Genomic DNA, 21904 nt, shown 5'->3' on the forward strand with positions numbered 1-21904 from the left:
TCAGTCAAAAAAAAAAAAATACAGGCAGGCAGTAAACCGATTTTTGTAAGGTTTTGTTTTACGCGAAACCTTAAAAACAATGCCACTGTGGTGGAATTAATATCTGCAAATTCTCAGTGAACTGGCCTGGGAAGTCTGCAATATTTGCAGCAGCCGTACAAGGACTGCCTGAAAAGGTACAAATCGGTCATTAAGACTGCGAAGAAGCGGTTCTGTTCGAACATTGAAGCCATAAAGAGAGACTGCGAAACTCAGTAAGATTCTGGCCAAAAAAAGGGAGGCCATCCTTTCTTGAAAAGTCCAATGGCTTCTGGGCGAAATATTTTAATATGGTCCTGAAATTGCTGGTATGTACGTACTTCCCCGCATTCGAGGAAGACCGTGAGTCAGAGACTTGCTGTTACGGCCCTGAAGATCTGAGCCGACTGGACTCCGCTCCTGTGCTCTTTCCACAGCCGCCATGGCATTCAAAGCTTGTAGCATCAAACTGACGCACCGCGGGACAAATTGGGCCCCTCAGAGCGGTCACCTTCCTACCTACAAGGCAGGGTTACTACATGTGGTCGCTGCCTTCAATTATTTTTTCATATACCTCGAAATTTTCAGTCTAGTTAACGCATTGTATAGAATAGGCCCTAAGTTGCTGCTATCTTAGTGTAGTTTCTATAAATTCAAAATATTAATATATAGAACACCACCACCGCGTATTGACGAAATCCATCCCGTTGAAGTATTGAACATAGAAACAATGAATTCAAATTCAGAACTAATAATTTTATTATAATTTAAATTTCACATTGTTCGTCATAAAACTACCTTTCAATAAAAAATGGTGGAAAACATCTATTTACAAAATAGATACAAATAATATTAATTTAAAATATTTATTACTTCGTAAACATAATTCTTATCTAGACCTAGACTTGCTTATGACATGTGGATCACGGACTGTCCATAAACTAACACACTTTTATTTCGATTTTTATGGAAGCTTCATTTTAAAATAAAAATAACTAAGATAAAATATACACAGGAAATAATTTTATTATCATAATTTACGCATTTTAGAACAGTAGTTACGATTTATGTTCAAAAGATAAGAAATATTTATATTTTCTCTGGCTAAAATCTAAAAAATAATATTTATTGCTTATCACTGGAGTAGCTATTCAAATTAGCATTCACTGTTGTGCTTATTATAAAGATAAAAACTTACTAAAATTGAATATTCGACCTTAAAAATAACTACATGCATCAGAATTCGTATTTCAGATAGGTCTTAAAGTTCCGTCGGTTTTCAGCGGTTAATGTTAACTTCAATAATTTAATGTTATAAAAATAAATCGCAGCTAACCTGCACGTTAAAAGCACTTTCCTAAGCCTCAATATTTACGATTTGTTTGTTTGTTATCTCCAGTAAAAATTGCACTAACCAGCCATTGTCATAGTTACCAGATTTATCTATGATTCTATGTGTGTATTTTATTATTATAGAAAAAAAATCTTTGCAGTTTTGTGATGAAAATAGGAAGAACTGAAGGTATATTTTTCCTTTTTACTTAGAACACCAAAAAATTCAGATAAAACGTTTGATGTGGGATTTTTTCTTATTTATTTCGATAAATAGCAAGTTGCTGTACATATGCGACTTTTATCAACAAAATTTAAACTTTAAGAATTTTTTTACTCGCCATTTTCCTGATTTTCTTCACAACTTTTTGGTTCTACAGAACTTGTCAAGACGGGCTCCGTTTGAGAGGTGCTACTATCCGATTGCATTGTTACAATCCGATGGTCATGGGGCCAATGTGGTATAGATACTTGAACGGGAACTGGAACAGATATCCCATCTTGCGTAATACATGGCATGCAGGGCCCACACTCCATAATTGGCACAAACTGCTCTGACATCCAGTCAAAGGAAAAAGCTGGTCCCAGGGTTTGAATAGGCGGGGCACTAGTAGGAGTAGGTGGTGTGGTTGTGATGTATGGGCTCAATTCCTGCTGAGCAATATCTGGAACTTTCTGTGCGCCCTCTGACCAGGGTGGGCTAGGATTCCATTGTTCGATGAAATCCGGAGGATCTGGTGGGGGAGCTTTGGTTAGTATGCGGGGTCTGGCTGGAAGAAGTGTCCCAAAAGTTACTAAGCCATGTTCGCCATGAGAAACATATTGAGAGTCTAGTTCGGTAATACTTTCGGGGGATTGGTGACTGCTCTCCGTTATATAAAGGGGTTCTAGCTTGCTAGTTTGTCGACGTTTCGGTGGTGGGGATCCTAGTCGATGTGAGCTTGAGTTAGAACTATTGGTGCTGCTGCATCGAACCTCGATTTGAGGAGATGTAGTTTGACTGTAGTCTACTGGTTGCGCTTCTATCCGATAAGCATAGGGTCCTACCATGCCATTACTACCATTGCCGTTGTGATGTCCCATTATATGAGAAGGTGAGGAGTGATGATGAGAAGTAGGTGGTGGAGCCAACCCAACTGGTGAGTGGTATCCATATGGTACGTGATGAGGCGGATGCGGTGGATATCCGTGTGGTATGCCTGGTTGAAGTGTTCCGGAGTGATGATGATGGTGGTGATAGTACGCAGGAGATGGTGGTATTCGTGTTGGACCCTCAAATGGTAGCCCAAATTGTATTTTGGACTGCACGGAGTAGTAGTGATAGAGCCATGAGTTTGCCACCATAACAGATGCTTCGCGTTCACTGCAATGAAAGGAAAAGAGGATCTTCTTTATATCTAAATAAAAGTTAGCTAATACTTATCAAATACAAGGGGGCATAAATAGCTATCAAGGATTACGAACTAACTGTAATATTCCACAACCGCAATTATCTCCTCTCTAATTTTTAACCCTGAAACAGCCGAAGGAGCCAAGAAGAATCATGTGCTAACTCATCGTGCGGGGGGGGGGGATCTCTCCTTTCCTTTGCGATCGCAGCTAAGCAGTAACGATGCTGAGGTAATGTCCTTAGCTACTTTCTAACTCAACTGTAAGGTGATACTTCATAATTGATGCAACATTTAGGTAAACATCAAGGCCTTGAGTTGTACATCAATTGTCGTTAGGGCTAGACTTCACTTTGGACCTCTCATCAAATAAAACAAATTTAGAAATGCTTATGCTATGGGCATGTCAACAGTTGAGGTTGAAGGAAATTACTAGCTGACAGAATATTAGCATTTTTCTCTGAATATCATATAATTGAGGAATTTCAGCTTACAAAGACTGTTCCGCTCGAAACGTCTCACCATAGGGTCACAGCTCTTACTGTACAAGACTATGATCTTGCCACTCCTCATGTATTCCTCCGAAACTTGGGTTCTTAGCAAGAAAAATTGCGAACTCTTGGCCGCGTTCGAGAGAAGAATCCTCCGAGCAATTTTTGGCCCCCTACATGAGGATGGACGATTCCGTAGCCTACACAATGACGAAATCTATGAGCGATACCATGACCGTCCGGTTGTGGATAAAATCCGGCTTAATAGATTACGGTGGGCGGGTCACTTAATCTGTATGGATGAGGATGATCCGACCGGGAAAGTCTATAAGGGCAATATCTATGGTAGAAAAAGAAGACGAGGCGGACCCTGCCTAAGATGGAGCGATCGCGTAGGTCCTGACGCCAGACAGCTTTTAGGGATATCGAATTGGTGTACCTCGGCGCAAAACCGGGATATCTTGAGTTCCTTATTAAGGCAGGCCTAGACCGGATACCGGTTGTTGCGCCGTTGATGATGATGATGATTGAGGAAAACAATTGAGAGCGGACAAAGTTTTCCGCCCTTTCATTAACAGTCTCCATACCGCAAATGCAGATCAGTGAATTGAAGTGCCTTGACCTCTATCTCTTAATTTTTTACTTGCTCCGGCCATTCTAGAACCGGTAACTAGTTCTAAATTACATAGGTTGGCACAGCTCCTTTTTATTAATATTCATGAAAGCTGGGACGCCGGGACCAAGAAGTAAATTTTATTACCTTTATTTTAGGTTTCAATTATAGAAGCCTATATATTCTTCCTGTTTAATTGGTACCCAACCAGAGGTTTGACTAGTATCACGAGATCCAGGAGAATCCTCTGATCTCTTTCAAAATCACCTTCCTCTTTGGTTTATTACAGTTGACTGCTGTTTGTAAGTTCCGTAATGGATGTGATGACGGGTGCCACCATCGGCAAATGCAACACTACCAGGATAGAGAATTTGATGAACACCGTCGATGCACTACATTTTGACATAGATAGTAAATTGGATTTGATGGCACTGACGTTGTGGAAAGACTTCTCGAATCCGATGAAGGGCAGTTGAAGCGGAGATCAGAACGCCAGACGTTGCACCGAACGGTATTGATATGGTGAATACAGGACGGTCCACAGCAGAAATCAGCCTGCTTTTTGACGATTGACATAGCTTTTTCGGTGTAGTTTAATGCGATATGGATAACTTTAAATATTATATTTTCGATTGTAGAAAACACTCATATACTCCTGCACTTTCCGCATTGGGTTCCCTTCTCTGAAATCTTGACACTCAGGGAAAGATCTCAAATTTTCAGCATTTACAGATGATTAGAAGAAGCAGTTCTTCATGAACAGCTGAAGATACGATGTTCAGGAGGAGAGACCGTCAGGCCCAGTGGTCTTGGCCCACTTGAAAGCACTCCAAAAGAGGTGGAACTTCACCAGACGCTATACGGTTAAGAATGTTCACTCTACCTCTCAAACTTTTCATCGGCGTGGATGGGGAGCCTATTGTAAACGTCCCTCACAATTCCAATGAGATATGTTAGGCCACATGCAAGTGCTTTCGTAATATGAGAGTGAAGTCGCAGTTATTTGCGGAAGCTTTTGCTCATTGACCAGTGCACTTGCCAAGATTTCGTGCAGTGCCTGAGCTCAAGTGAATCGCATTCACCCCCCTCGCTGCGGTAATAAGAGCCTTCAGTTCCCTCGTCCTTCGAGCCACATCTGCACCGGAGAGGAAAGCAGGTTTATATGCAGAATTGCTCAAGACATCGGATCAGCAAAATAATTTTTTTACTAACGAACGGCAGTCAGGTTGTGTCGGACAGAAGTCTCATTTGGTACGTGCTCCGCAGCTTTCCCAAGAGATGAGGGCCTCTACCGGAACAAGTCTTTTCCTGACATCGGGTTCACATATGCTTCATGCAGGCATACCAAATACAACAGCACAGTATTGCAAAGAGTGGGAAATTGGTGGAAGCAAGCATTTAAGCAAGCCTTGACATTGTCGGCAAGAAGCGTTCGCACATCCCAAAATCCCCTCATTAACTGTTTACAAATGCAAAACGTCGTAGTTGAAAGATCAGTCTGATTCCGAGACATGGTAGATTTTCAATCTACAAATTTCTATTTCAATAATTCGCCTTTTATAAGAGAAATAATTTCAATGAGCCGCACAGGCCCTAACTCATAGTGAGTCCTTGAGTGTTTTACGTAGGTACCTGTCGTGGAGACTTAAGCCTACGGTCTTCTTAAGACACGGATTAATTTTGTGACCACAATCAGAGCCCCGCTGAGTCAAGCAACAACGGTACCGGTCTATACCAAGTGCATGGCTTAGCATTCATCCTGGTGGATGCAAGACCTACTTAAATCTCTACCAAACTAAGGAGTACGGCACCCGTGTTGAAACGCAACACCACGCCGAGGCCCAAAGGGCGAAGGCGAAGGGAACCAACAACCCCCATGAAGCTCTGACTAGGGGGCCAACCGCAGATAACCGAGCTGTACTCACATACAACGGGAGTTCACCCGAAGTATGAGAGTCCAGGGGCTATCCCGGTTCCCATAGTACCAGTATATCCCTGGTAAGGTTTCGCGACCAATTTGCCACTCCAGATGAGTCCCCGTGCAGACTCGGGTCTGATCGCCCTAATTAGGCCTTTGGAGCATTCGCCTATTGCATCACGGCCGGCAAGCCAAAGTGAGTACAGCGTCTCCCGGTGCCACCACTATGGAGGTTCTCCTCGGCCACTTAGTTTTGGTTTGGTCGATAGGGTTGCCGTCCCATCTCCCTCATCGCCACCTCTGAGCACTCCTACTAACAGACAGTGGGATTTTCAGGGTGGAGAATTGGAGAGTGTCTGAAGTTATTAACAACAAAATTTCCGGCCCGCGAAATGGTAATAATGTAATGCCACGATATAGAATCAAAGTCAAGGATGTGGAAAACGCATTCGGCTCTAAAGAAAAAACTATTGCCGCACTGGTTAAATCAAGATTTGTCCAATTTCAGGAGGTTGATCAGGGAGGTTTTCAACATCTGCTTCAGGTAGCAAAACTGGCAACCATACAAATCTTGAAGCTGATAGTCTGTACGGCAGTGAAGAGTACTGCTAGTTAGGACTTCGCTTGCCAGTCATACTCCATAAATATTTGGAGAGAATTGTGGCATATCTGATGTATATCGTTGGGCCATGAGTCCACCATGGATTTTCGGCTCATCAGCTTCACTAGTTCCATGTTAGAAACTCTTGGATATCCCCTTAAGGACGATCGTATAGAGAATATCCTTCTAAAAATCTCAGCACGCCTACCTCAAAAGCAAAGCGGCAATATCCCGTTCTTCGATATAGATTGACGTCTTTTGAATCTTTCTGACCGAACAACGAACATCTCGGAAAGCTACACCTCAAGACCTAGCTGACTATTGAAACTTGGAAGTTAGTCAGCCTACACAGGCAATTGAAGTCTCTTAATACCACTTCGAGTGGGTATAAATTCTGGATTAAGGCGATTTTCGGAAGGCGTAGTGTAGCATACGGAATGACGAAAGAAGATTAATTATTGCGCCAGTCAGGAAGGTAGAAGTTGCCACAAATAATGCTGAGTTTGCTACCGTATAACGTATTAAGAAAGAACATGCAGTTAAAGTATTTCCATGGTCTGCTCAGAAACTTTAAGCGTCGACTCCTGATACGATCACGAGCAGCTTAAGAGGTAGAAGAACATTTCATTACCGTTCTCAATCGTTCAACTTGTGGTAAAGTTCAACCTTTGAAGAAATGGCTAATCAACGTAACATCCGAATACCGACCGCTTCGCCAAACAGAAGTAACATCATCCTAGGTATTTATGTCGTCAAGCGGGGAAAGGTCGCTAGACTTGGTTTTCTCACAAAAGTGCTTCTTACATCTGCAGTTTCTGTAGAGTTGCTACCCCCATTTATCTGTAAATCCTGGGAAACCTAGACTTTTCGTAGTAAGTGGAAGTGATACACCGTGAAAAACATTGCCCTCTTTACATTGCGTTTCTTGACCTGGAGAAAGCGTTTGACCGTGTGCCATACGAAGTCATCTCTTATGCTCTACGACAATACTTAGTGCCAGAACAACTCGTGCGCTAGGTTTAATTGATCTACCTCAATCCGAAAAGTGAAGTTCGAAGTGTGGTGAGTGTATCAATACCGCTTCATGCCTCTGTCTGTTTTCATCAAGAAAGCGTCCTCTCATTACTCTTGTTTGCTGTTGTTATAGCTTGTTATGAAGACTGTCACGTGGTACATCCAACATCCAGCTCCCTATAGACCGCTTTATGCAGATGATATTTTCTAAATTTTTGTGACCGAGCTCCTTGAAACAAGCACTATCACTGTCAATTGCAGTGATCTATCCAGAACTGAGCGATTTAAATATCTCGGGTCAATGCTATCAGCCGATGATTAACGCAACCCGGATGAAGTGGCCTTTTACAACTGGTGTTCTTTGCGATCGTCTTAAATCAAAAATTTACCGAAATGTCGTCCGCCGGGTTGCCCTCTATGGTTCTGAGTATTGACCGACTATAAAAGGCAATGAACTGCATCTCGCGGTAATGAAGCCGAAGATGTTGCATTGGCACGCAACGCGCCTTTCTCACATCCGAAATAAGGATATCCGGGATCGGTATGGGGTTGCACCGGTCGTGGGAAAATTGGAAGAGGAGTGTCTTCGATGGTATGGTCATGTAATTCGTGCTAACGGGAATTCACTTGCCACGATTGGTCTGGACATTGAAGTCGATGGTAAGCGATCAAAAGGCCGGCCGAAGCCACTGAGGCTTGATATGCTCGATGGTGATTTGAAGGCCTCGCGATTGCATCCAAATCTTGCTTTTGACAGAACAAAACGGCGCAATCGATCACGACGAGCCGACCCCGATTGTGAGCGGGACAAGGGGCTAGAGAAAATAAAGAAAAGTAATATCGAGAAAGAACGCTACTTTTATCCGTAAACTCCAAGCTTTGGCTAACACTTGTCTTCCTGGATCATCGGAGGACTCTGGCAGGGTAAAATTTCGAATGAAGGACTTCGTGGGTGTAGGCCAGATACATGTGGACATATTGGTGAGTAGAGAAAGTATAATTGATAGTGATTAGAATAGATGAGAGGACGGTGACAACTCTATTGCTGCCTTACAATCCCAGGCTAGATGACGAACTGGTTGCCCTAGGAATATATGGCGTAGAGCAAATGAGGAAGAGTTCCTGCTTCTTGGGAAGATCTTGAGGGAGCCGGAGTAGATCTTAGCGAAAAGCGACAAAGGCTTATAGATACAACGCATTTAGGACACCTCGGCAACATATATACTTTAGAATATCTGCACCTCTAAACTTCCTTACAAATAAATACCCACATCGAAGTTACGATTTTTCGTTATTCCGAGTTTTTTTATCAGCTTCCGTCTCCGAGTGAGTGAAGTCCAAAACCTTTAAAACTTTTTCTCAGGTAGTCTTATTTTTCCAAGTTTTTTAAAGCTTAACAAATGGATTACGCTCCAACTCCAACCAGCATCACAGATCCCCATATTGTACGCTCATTGCCATTTGTCTTCTTTAGTAAAATGTCTTGTCCTCACTCTGAACAAAAATCGTCCATTGTTCTCAGTGTCGTACTGTCTGTAACAACGGGAATATTCAAAGTCCTCCACATTGGATGGAGGACGACATTTTCGATTTCTAATATTCAACTGAAGACATTGTCGATTGTTTCCCATGAAAACATGTGAATGTCTGATGGTATGTCTATAAAAATTGTGTGTGTTGCACAGTGGAATTCGCGAAATGATACCGGGAAGGTGCTCTGATTTCCCTTCCTGGGTCTCGCGTCTCCACAGAACCTCTGACTTAACCATTGAGCAATTTGGAAGTATCTCAATGTATGCATATTGTCCTCGTACGATTGAATCGATTCCGCTTGGACTTTTCGAAAGGCCATTGATAAATGTGTGTGGCTTCTTTGGCAGCGAAGTTGTTTAAATTGAATAACAGGCCAAAGGGGACGAGTTTGAATGAGTTTTATTTTGAAAGTGAGTTCGCTTCAATGAGAAATTTATTAAATGCAATGCAGTCAACCCATATTGGCCACTCATGGGTTTCGGGTATGTTTGTGCTGACTGGGTAACGTAAATTGGGTTAATGCATTCATTGTCTCATTGCCAAAGGTCAGCCCCGTGAGGTTAGGTAGGCTACGATGAACTGAATGATTCAAACGAAGAAGAAAGACGGCCTTTACTAAGATACTGTAAAATTTCAGATTGTAATGATAGTCATTTACGCTCAATTGCACTACAAATCCTCAAAATGCCATTTAAAAGCATATAAATCCCCCAGCCGACAATAATAATCCTTTGTATCTCAAAAAATTGCAATAAATTGAGCACCTAATCAATATCCACATAATTTGTTCAATTTGTAAAATAAAATGCAACACTTAAGATGAGTGATAAAAATTAAGAGAACCAAAAAAAACGCCGCATCTAACAAATCGATCGTTACGTGTATTCCTGTTGTGGTAAAAATGGTGAAACCTCGTCCAGCATCAGTGAGAGTAATCTTTCGAGACCTCGCTCAAGTAGTTGCACAGGTCACCAACAACACTCGAGGAAATAAGACAGTGCCAAGGTACCACGGGCTGAGTGCACTTCTTCACATCACCTTGCCGTACTTCTTGCAGTTTCGATGTTAAAAATATCTGGCACTGAAATCCAGAAACTCTCGCTCCTTCTACAAATCACACCCAGACAGATTGGAGGTGCAGCAACACCTTGGACTGTGTTTTTTGTTTTTAATTTTGCTTTATTTTGTTTTGATTTGTTCAAATGTTTTCCTTGAAGTGTATAACACTTGTTATAAGGGCATCATCATTATTTGCACCGAGGCTCGTCCTTCTGGTATGCCATTCATCCGGGCCAGCGCTCGTTTCGTTTGGAGGAGCGTTTTATTTGAGAGCTCCGGCGACTCCCTTAATCAGATTGCATGTCGACTAATTCTACTTTGAGGAAAAATTATGTTCGGCCAGATGCAATCGAAATTATATTTCGAACTCAGACTTTGTCTCGAGTGTGTACAGTGCGTTTTGTGTGATATAGGCAGGTAGACTTTGAGGGTTTTTGGACCATGGTAAATAGCAATTGATTGCTATCTTTGCTCTAAGTTCATCAAAAGTAGCCAACAAATGATCCATGTTATTTGCTATGGGAATTTTTTTCGTGAACAACCACAAAAATGAATTCTAAACCCCAAGATCAAATATTTTCGAATGTTTTTTTCGCGAAATTCAACCTTTCCTTCGCATAAAAGCTTGCACTATTTATCTACTATAACAGCTTTTCCTACTTCAAGGGCATATCGATGTTCCAACAAATCTGGACAAATATCTGTAAAAGTCACTCTAGCTCGTCTTGGTGTTATTTTCCTTCGGGATAACGAATTAACCATAATTTCGAAGCGCTAGAAAATAATCGCTAAATATCCCGAAAGAATCTTTTCTATAGTACGCCGAACAAGTGGATATGAATGGCTTAGCATTTACGTGCGTTTTGGAAATCACTGGTATCTTTGCAGGATACCAGCCAATGAGCGTTTAGGAACCATGCCGATTTCTCCAAGAAAAAGATATGGTCACCAATTAAGAATACCATTGCCAAATGAAACTTAATGGTAGTCCGCAATAGCGAAATTTACGCTAGCAGAGCAAGAATCTTTTTCAAGAAAATCGGACTTTAATAGAGACGTTTCCCAAAATTAACCTTTAAAAATGTTTAGGAAGACAATTACATTGATGGCCCATGTATGTAGGTCATAGCGCATCAACTAAATGGAAACAATCGGTATCCGGTCTAGACCTGACTTAATAAAACTCCAAACATCCCGTGAATTCCCTAAATCGTCCTTTCTCAAGTAGGGGGCCAAAAATTCATCGGAAGATTCTTTTCTCGAACGAGACTATGAATTTACAATTTTTCTTGCTAAGAACAGAAGCCTCCGAAGATCACTCGTAAGATCACTGTCTTCTACAGTGGAAGCTTTGATCCTATGTTGAGATGTTTCGAGCTTAGCAGTTTTTGTAAACTAAAATAGATTCTGCTGGCTGCCAATTACCGTGCGCGGATTTTATCGGCTGTAATTTTTGACCCTAGATAGGAGAAATCATCAACGGTCTCAAAGAGTCGCCTCTTGTTGCTGCCTTTGGCACCACGTACTTCGTCTTGCCTTCATTGATGTGCAGCCTAAGATCTCACACCACCTGCTCGATCTAGATGAAGGCGGTTTGTGCATCTCGGGTTGTTCTTCCCATAATGTCGATATCGTCAACATAGGCTAGTATTTGGGTGGACTTAAAAAGCATGGTGCCTTTTCAATTTATCTCAGTGTCATGGATTCCTTTTTGCAGGGCCATTTTAAAAACGTTGCGCGATAGGGCATCTCCTTTCCGTAGACTGTTATTGACGTCGAATAGTCTCAAGAGTGCTGCTTTTATCTCTGCTGTGTTGCTCTGTTTAACCAGCTAGGCTGCACTTCCATTGGCTCCTGGCGACTTACGATTCTTATTCCAATAAATTGCATGGAGTGTATCCTCCATGGTCGGTGGTGACTGCATTTGTCCGTCATCTTCAGTTAGCGAGACCTCCAACTCATCGGTATAGCGGTTGTTGAACGGCTTATCAAAATACTCAACCCATCGCTCCAGTATGCCCATATGCTTGAAAAACAGATTTTCTTCTTTGTCTCAGCAGGGTGAGCATCGAGATGTGCTGACTTATTAGTAAAACTTGCGCGCCTGGTGCTAGTGCTTCCTACAGACTGGTTCTGCTGGACATCCTTTTTCCATCTATGAAGAAGTTTCTACGCCAGACGCATTTCTAGATAACTCTCCGCGGGTGCCCGCCTTCTTTGAGAGTGCAACATTACCCGGTATGCAGCATTCTTCCGCTCCATTCCTACATTACATTCATTGTCGAACCAGCCGTTCCGACTCTTTGTGCGACTGGTGCTAAGTATGTTCGATGCTTCATCACAAGGACTTCTGTTGACTGCAGTTATATGGGCATCCATTTCCCCCTTATTGGTATTAGGGAGGGTAGTGGATGACTTCAGTGTTAACCCGCACCTGATTGCCCCCCCCCTCTATTTGTTCTGACATTCATCAAGGCTGAAAGGTGGCGCATTCAATTTGCACTTGGTCAATTTGGTCTTGAAGGTCTTGAATGAAGTGCTCTAACACACTTCAAGGTCCTGATCCAATATGAATTGTTGCCCCAACAATTATTATTATAATTTGGTTGAAAGTTATCCCGTCTGGAGCGTTGCTTGTGTTTGTTTATGGACCGATTTCCGCGTAAATCATAGTCCGTTGTCATTGGTAGTTTTGTGTAAGATATGGGAGCCGGTGTATTGGCCGTATACGAGCTCCGTCCCTACTTCGCAGTTACACTCTGGAAGTGTGATTTTGATATCATACCTGGGATAGATTCGAAGGTGCATTCCACTGCCTCGTAGAAGGTATCCTTCTCCGTTCCCGCAGTCCCATCTGTAAGGGCGCAGGGTGCACAGCTGTTTGCTTATGTTTTCAAACAGGAGGTTTCATTTCCTGGCTGACTAAAACTCCGACTTCGTGCACATGGTGTACTGTATGGCCACTATAATATATGGTGTAATGGCTCTTTTCCTGAAAACCATCGTTGTCCATTGCTTTTACATCGGTCTCATATTGGGGCAGTGTATTGGGTAGCAGCTGTGAAATCCATCCATTCCTCCTTTTGTTGCTTTTAAACAAATTGATTTCCATGTACGGTTGTCAACCCCCCAACTTGGACGACCAGTTGGTATATTGTGTACAATTTTAGCCGCGGGAGATTCCCCTACATCCTTCTTCATCTACAGGTTTTTGTTAAGAAAAAACTTCCAACGGTCACCCGGGGTTTCAGCAGTAGGGCTGTTGATGTTGGTTTAGCCAGCGTTTCCTAGATTTCATGCTACATCATGGGTGGATCTGGGTCATCATAGTCGGTTTCTGGCAATGCGCTACAACTCCTTCCACTATCTCCCAAAAAGCTTGCACTCCTCCTTCACTGTTCTACGCTACGTTAGGTAACCCACTCGTTTGCTGTCCTGGGATAGCTGGTTCGATTCCATGGTGTAACCCGCATTAAAGTTATCATTCTTCTATTTTCTGTGGATCAAGATGCCGGGTTGCACCGTTCAGGTTGTTGAACCGTTCCAAGATAATTTAACTATTATCTTCGCGATGGCAGGAAGTATGTCAATGTGCTTATTTCAGAATCCTAGTCGTCATGCCTTTTTTCGGCATACCTCGAAAATCACAGCTTGCCAGAAATTACAAATGAGGAGGATAACAACTTGGACCTTAGGGGCTACAAGAAACAATTCCACGAGGAGACCATAAATTTTGCTTCTGTTTAGAAGAACCACATGTGACAGTGGCTTGCCATGTAGAATTTCCTCAGATATTATGCGATTCTGAACCAGAGGAGGGAGAAGGTTGTACCTCTTCTACCCCTTCAGTTGTCTAGCACCATCGGTGTCAGCCTATTGGTTACTTCAAAAAGTTTATGATCACCTTCAAGCTCTTTCGTTATACAATATACGGTACTGTTGCTATTTGTGTCAGCTTCTGCGTTTTTGTCCAATTTAGTGGTAAAATTTTCTTCATCACGTGCACTACGCTGTACTTCGGGTACTTTTTGTCGATAAGGAAGCTCTAACACCTCGTGCTCAGTCTCGTCGGCAATAATGATAAGAGCCCTCAGTTACACAGGTTTCTCCACGTTTCCGCAGTCAACCAGACCATATGAGTTCCTTTTGGGACAGGGTTCACAACATCATTTCCGTCAAAGGTAAGGATACTTTTGATGGCGCTTCAGTACTTATCAGTCTTTTTGACCAGTGTTTTAAGATTTCGTGAGCTGGACACCAGAAGCGACCGTATTGAGCTTGGGAGACCCAGGCTCGGTTCCTCTACAGTAGCGAAATACAGGCCAAGGTAGACGAACATCACAAAGCATCCTCCGACTTTATGTTGGAAATATCCATCAAAGCTACGTACAATTGTGATACTCGTTAACAGGGACCGGTGTAAATAAGTGTAAAATAAGAATAATATCAGCAGCGTAGTCGACTTGTCTGAATAACAACGGTGACAGCACGTAGCCCTGTCGAACTTCCCCTTCTGACTTCAAACTCTTCAGATATTTTAGATCGATGATCGATCGATGAAGAGTAAGTTAAGAGCGGAAACCAGTCTGGCCCCTATCTGTCGGTGAAGTTTCGGCTTTAAGGTTATCTTAACTATTATCTTATTGTCTTTACGGGGAAGAACCCCCCCCCCCCCCCCCCTCCTAATTGTTGCATTCAAATCAAACACCATTTTTCGGAATCTTAGCTATTGAATTATATATATTATCAGAACTACACTAAGTGAAAGTAGCAGCTCATCAGAAACTTCAGGAGCTGCGTAGAAATATTCCATATGAGGACCGGAAAGTCCATAGACTTTACTCCACATGAGCCATTGATGACCTCCCTTTGGAAGAATGACCCCTATCCGTATTCTACGGTGACTTACCCCCGCACCCACAATAGTTTAAACTTCATCGTATCTTATATGGTTCAGGACTGTGGTAAAGTTCACTTCTACCTTTTAAGCTACTCCTCGTCATTGATGAGGGTTCCATGTGTAACGACAATAAGAACCTTCAGTTCCTTACGCCCGTTGCTCGCTTTACACCTTTCGATAGTCAGCCTACGAGTCATTAGGATGTAGTCGACAACTTGACCTTCCCTGAAAACAGAGCACTTTTGCTGTCGATCCAATGGTGATCAATATTCCGCGGCGATCCATTTAAGATTTTCGACAAGCTTACCAGAGCACATTCTCACCACCCTACCTTGCATAACACCATAATGTTTAGCCTGTATCAATGCAATTCTTGGAGAAATTTGAGTAAGGGAGCACTCTAGGCAGCTTCTATAGCATCAATGGGGAGCTTTCGCGCTGTCCAGAATCCAAACAGAAATCGTTGAAGGAAGCAAGAGGCCAAAACCAGAAAATCAGTTAGCTTCCAACCATAAATTAAATCCATGATTTGCTAGTGCACAAACCTCTACCCCTTTGAATCGCCTTGACCAACAAAGACCGAATAATTCAAGCAACTTCCCAATCTGAAGCTCATAAGGAAGCCACTGCCTTATCGGAAACCAACTTGAGAGCTTAACAACACTAAACATTAATAGCTGGGTAAGATTTATTCCGCCTATACCCTAGACTACAGCGATTGCTTTTCTTTCAAACTAGCTTTGCAGCCTACTGTGGAAATATAGTTACGTATTCTTGTAGGAGATTAAAATACTTGAAAATCGGCTCCAGGTTTATCAATTTTTTATTATATAGAATATGTAGCAAGCCAATTTTTTGGACGCAGCATGTGTCCTTCATCATTATTGATTCAATAAATAGGAGGAGAGAAAGAAAAGGAGAGGGAGGAGATTTTATTGAAATCTGAAATCACTAAAAGCGTGCTGACACTTTTGCGCCTAAGAGTCACTTTTAAGGCGCAGTAGCATGGAATTTCGTACTAAAAGCTTTGTGTTACGGCAGTTTGGTACCCTACCTGTGTCCGCGTTTAGGAAGAAACAAAAGTAGGATACTTCGGACAACGTATCGGGTGAGAAGCCCACCGAGGTTTCCGAAGGAATCGCTGGGGTCATAGAGGCCGCAAGTGCAAGACCAAGCGGGGGGGGGGGGGGGGGGAAGTGGACCTGTTTGAGGATTTAGGGAGTCCTAAATCCGCATTCAGTTGATGTCGGACCGGACTAATTGGGAAGAAACTTTCCTTCACATTTCTGGTCCACAGACCCCTCTTTTTTGAGCTAAATACTCAAAAATTCAAAAAGTGACTGACGGTTTCATTCAAGGCCGGGACAGCTCATTAGACGTGTGAAACACAATCGTAGAAGAAAGTTTCTCCCCAATTGGTCCGGTCCGACATCAACTGCATGCGGTCTTAGGACTTTCTCAATCCTCAAACAAAAATAATTTCGGTTCGGCCTAGTTTTGGTCTGAATATAGAAGGCGGATTTGCGATTATACATAAAAGTAATATTACTACCTGTAGCCACTTTCCGTCGCGCTGCTCCGAGGGCAGAGGTAAGGCAGCTGATGAATTGCCTCTGCCCTGGACGAAATTGTCAGCCACTTTTTGAATTTTTTCCAAGGAAGAAGTTCCAAGGATATTATTGGAATAGTATTGGCTCCGAAGCCTAGATGTATTGGGCGCAGATTTATGGTATGCAAGGAGGAAATATGGAGACAATTTGGAAATCATCTTGTGGAAACCCAGAAGTTTCCACCATTCCCAAGGAAAACTTAAAATATATATGCCTTTCAGAGTTTCAAGTCTCACTGGAAGCCGGAGAAAGAACTCGAGAGGCAGTCGTAGCATTCAGATACGTCCCAATAGATCGCACCTGGATTTCATTTTTCTTCAAAGTCGTTACCATTTCTCCTGGGCTGCAATGTCAATACCAGGAAATCTGGGGAAACAGCGACATCAACTGAAGAGGTGAGTACCGTCTTGAATTCATCGTGAGTAATAAGTGAGATATAGATAATGTAGAAAACACGCCAACATTTTTCACCAGTACCAGGAGAGAGATAGTAGATACAACTCTGATGAGTAGATTGGTCAAGAATGAGGAGTGTTGGATGGGCTTTCTATGTCCAATCACAGAATAATCGGATTCAACATAGAAAGCAATCCGAAAGTTGACAGAATAATAAGGAATCCCAGGAGATGGACTCTTACATAAGACACCTGAGAGGAAACATGGCTCATCTGCAGATGAGCGGTCGCATCAAGAGCAAAATAGAGTTGGTCGGAGGCCGCAACAGAGCCATCATAGACGCAAATGTGGCCAGCTGTTCGGCTAAGACAACGAAGCCAACAAGGGGTCCATACTGGTAGAGCAGGAATTAAACCAGAATGAGAAAAGAATCGGCGAAACAAACCGGGGACTGACGGAGGTAAAATAGAGCATTGAAATCGTATAGGAATCCAACCATGGAAACAAAATGGAACAGTTTCAGGGAACTCTCTGAAGGGATAAAATAAACCACAGAAACATCTTTGCCTTCACAAACACAAAGACAAGGTAATATCTTCTGTCTGTCAGAAGAAGAAAGATGGGACGTTTACTGCTTCTCAGAACTCATTTTTTCCCATTCCCCCAGAAGGTGAACAAGTAGAATTGGCAACTAGCGAAAAACGTATGCTTAGAAGCTAGAGTAAGGTGGACAGTAGAAAAAACCACTAAAATCAGCTAGAGGTGATGAAATTTTTCCAGCACTACTTCAGGGGGCCAAGGCAAGATCTTAGGATCTTTTCTAAGGCGGTGCACAGTCTTCACTCGGAAAACGAGTGAAAAGGATCATTTTCATCCTAAATCTTTCAAACCAATTTTCCACACAAAGATACAGAATACCCTAATCCGCAAGGGAGTGGGAAACACCCTTCCTTTCTGGATGGTCAGGATGTTAGAGAATAGGCCAATAGAAGTACCGACTGGTGCAAATTCATTTGTCATGAACACACAGAATTATCACCTTTCATGTGGAGCATGACAGTTGATAAATTCCTAGGGGAGCTAACAAACACTGGAATACAGGTCGAGGGTTACGCTGATGATATTATTTTAATATGTAGGCTCAAATATGAGGATATCCAATTGAACGGAATTCAAACCGGACTGCGAATCACTAGTGACTGGTGCAGAAAGGCGGGACTGTGCATAAATTCAGCCAAGGCCACTATAGTACAATTCACTTGTAAGTCAAAGCTTTATCAATTGAGAACCATTGATTACATGATTTGGAGGTGAAACGAGTAACGGTCAAATATTTGGGAAAACCAAAATCTATGTTGGAAAGCCACAAGGACCCTGATGACTTGCAGGTCCATAGCAAAGAAAAATGGGGATGCACTCTGAAAATTCTGCACAGGATATACACTGCAATAGTAAAGCCAATAATTATCAATGGGGTGGCAATCTGGGCATACAGGACGAAGCTATACACAGCAGCCAGGGAGTTCCATAAACTTCAGACATTGGCTTGAGCATGTATCATTGGAACAGTGATAAGTTGCCCAACGGCATACCGAGAGGTCTTTTTCGAATTGATTCCCCTCCATCTATTCATACAGATGCAGACAATCTTCAGAGTATGCGGGGGTACCTGTGAGACCGGACCCTAAATCGAAAGAAGAATAATATTCCTTCTAGGCGGTATCCCGAATTTTTGATACGAAGCGGTATCTGATAACATAACAACGAGGTTTCATTTCAATAAGAAGTTCCAAAAACAGGTGGAAGCAACAACAGAAACTGGGAGAGCATGGGACTGACACATGGTTTAAATCAGCAATAGATTGCCTAGTACACTTACGAGTCTCTTACGGCAGAGAATGCAGGCGCGTAAGTAATTGGTCCATGGAAAACGTAAACCAATGGGTAAATATACCAGCACATTACAGCCGGGAATATACGTCACAGGTAGAATTGCCTTGCCTCCAAACAAACTACAGAAGGCTGGACAATTACTATTATAACCAATGGATAATCGGCTATTAAAACACTTAGGTCCTACCAGGTCAATTCCAAACAGATATGGGAATGCCTTGAGAAAGTGAACTCGCTTGGCTTGCTCAATTAGTTCCATGCCATATAGGGTTAGAAGGCAATGAGACAGCTGTGATAAAGAAAGTTACAGCCATCCTGTATACGACCCAGAGTCGTTCTGAATAGACGGAAATGGGTTCGTAGCTACGACGTTGAAATATGAAGGAGGATGTCTGAGAGAACTGTACTGGGCGAACTTACTAGGAACCGACCAGGGCGCTTATGGGAGGATATGGATCGCTTGAAAGATTTTTTAAACCTTAAAAGAGCTTCCGGATCATAGTGGGAATACTTACTGATCACTGCAGGCTAAACTATTACTTGGGAAAGGTAGGGATATTTACGGACAATAAAAGTAGAAAACGGAATGCTTGTGCTGAACGTTGAGTCCAGTCTACAGCGTGGTACATGCAAGATTCCAATTTCCGATAGGAGATTATCTAACTAAACTGGGTATATTCATATAGTATAAACCTAATGAGCTACTGAACAACCAGAGCATCAGCGAGTTGGAAGTCCCGCAAACTGAAGACGACGGACAAATACTGCGACCACCAAGTATAGGGGAAACAGTCCGTGCAATTCATCGGCTTAAAATCATAAGTCGCCAAGAGCCGATGGAATTACAGTCGAATTAATTAAATATGGAGGCGACCAGTTACACCAAGTGGTTCATCAACTTGTGCTCAAGGTATGGGACAGCGAATCAACGCCTGACGATTGGAAAGGAGGTATTATCTGTCTCATACATAAAAAGGGAGATATTACACAGTGCAGCAATTATAGAGGTATCACGTTGCTGAATACCATCTATAAGATATTCTCCGCTATCTTGCTTGAAAGTGATCCGTGATGCTGAAGTAAATGCAAAAGGTACGATCCTCTTTAAGTCCACCCAACTACTGGCTTATGCTGACGATATCGACATCATGGAAAGAAGAACCCGAGACGTACAGTCTACAGTCCAGATCGAGCAGGCTGCGCGAGATCTTGGGCTGCACATCAATGAAGGCAAGATAAGGTATATAGTGGCAACGTCAGCACCGAAAAATAACCAACCAACATCAAACCGCACTGGTCAAACAGGGAGAATAAGGATAGGAGAATACAACTTTGAGACCGTTGATAATTTATACTATCTAGGGTCGAAAATCACAACTGATAACAGCTACGATGATGAAATCCACTCACGGTTATTGTCAGTCAACAGAACCTATTTCAGCTTACAAAAACTGTACCGCTCGAAACATCTCACCATAGGGTCAAAACTCTTACTGTACAAGACAATGATCTTGCCAGTCCTCATGTAATCCTCGGAGACTTGGGTTCTTAGCAAAAAAAATTGCAAACTCTTGGCCGGGAGAGAAGAATCCTCCGAAGAATTTTTGACCCCCTACATGGGGATGGACGATTCCGTAACCTACACAACGACGAAATCTATGAGCGATACCATGACCGTCCGGTTGTGGATAAAATCCGGCTCAATAGGTTACGGTGGGCAGGTGACTTACCCCTTATGGATGAGAACGATCCCACCCGGAAAGTCTATAAGGGCAGTATCTATGGTAGGAAAAGAAGACGAGGCAGACCCTGCCTAAGATGGAACGATGGCGTAGGTCAGAACGCCAGACAACTTTAATGAATATCGAATTGGTGGACCTCGGCGCAAAACCGGAATGTCTGGAGTTCCTTATTAAGGCAGGCCTAAATCGTATACCGGTTGTTACGCAGTTGATGATGATGAATGAGGCAATAGGCAAAGAATCAGAGAAATAATCCCTAAAATGAGTACAGATCGGAATAGTAAGCGCTGAGATGAGAGTTGGGAAATAAAACAGTAAATAATAAAACTTTACAGAAACATATAACTTGGAAAGTAAACTGCTTGCCTTTCGAGTGCAATTTTATCAAATTTGATAGACCATGTATTTCAGTCCCGCAGATATAGTTTTAGATTAAACACTTTTCAAAAAGGAATGTAACAGAAATAACGTAAAATTAACATGAATCCCAAACTTGATATCATAATAACCGACCGCCAGGTGCGAATGCACAATTCTCTCTACAAACATGATTCCGATAAGCATGTAATCACACTTTCGAATCGATAAGTGAATCTGTGAGATCTATTCTACGATGGTGGTCTTCACTTGCAATAATTTATGTGAGAATAATAATTCAAATAAAATCGAATCGAACGATTTGCAACATTTCCTCAACTTTAACCGTCGACGTCGCGCAATTTCAAAAGCATCGCTAGCGACGACGAGTTGATCTTAAATCACTTGAACGTCAGAAGATACCGAACAAAATGCCTTAGGCATTGAATTGGATGTTTTACTGCCGTAGAATCACAGCGACATAGATTATAATTTTATATACCGTCTACACGGTATCATAAAAAGAGAAGTTGACCAGATTATGGCCGTGTTATTAGGTGCTTAGTGAAGTGAGAGAATTTAGAAACTTTCGGAACTAATGCCATCTACCGCGCTTTTCAATTAAACGGGCTCATCATTTGTATTGGTATTTTGTATGGCAATAGCTAGGTCAATTTCCATTGCATTGGTCATATTTGAATGATCAACGATGCATTTACCATAACCTGGACCAAATTCATGAGATTTAATGTACTCCACTTAAAGGAAAAGTGTGGAAGGAATTCCAGCTATTCCAGTGGTGACAAACTTTCCTTTGAAAATAAAGCAATTAATCTATCCCGACTGTTGCCGAAATAAGGAAATATCAACACCAGTATACTTAGACTAACTAAAATCAAAAGATTTAAGCGAGTAACCCTTTGTTAACTTAGGTCTCAAAAGACTTAAGCGAGAAACTTTTAAAAATGATATAATATTTTTCTTGGACGTTCACCTACCCTTCAAATGTCATCACAAACTCCTGTTCCAGCATCACTGT

The 21904-nt window shown here is 42.2% G+C and overlaps 1 protein-coding gene across 1 annotated transcript in view; it reads right to left on the reverse strand.

The window, feature by feature from the left end:
* Positions 1-756: 756 nt before the first annotated feature.
* Positions 757-21904, reverse strand: part of LOC119660589 (neuronal PAS domain-containing protein 4B) — a 402201-nt gene continuing 381053 nt past the window's right edge. The window contains exon 10 of the mRNA XM_038069258.1: positions 757-2713. Within this exon, the coding sequence (XP_037925186.1) occupies positions 1684-2713 (1030 nt within the window). The 3' untranslated portion in view covers positions 757-1683. The remainder of the gene's footprint in view (positions 2714-21904) is intronic.

This window comes from Hermetia illucens, chromosome 6 (assembly GCF_905115235.1).
Source record: "Hermetia illucens chromosome 6, iHerIll2.2.curated.20191125, whole genome shotgun sequence".
NCBI classification, from domain to species: domain Eukaryota; kingdom Metazoa; phylum Arthropoda; class Insecta; order Diptera; family Stratiomyidae; genus Hermetia; species Hermetia illucens.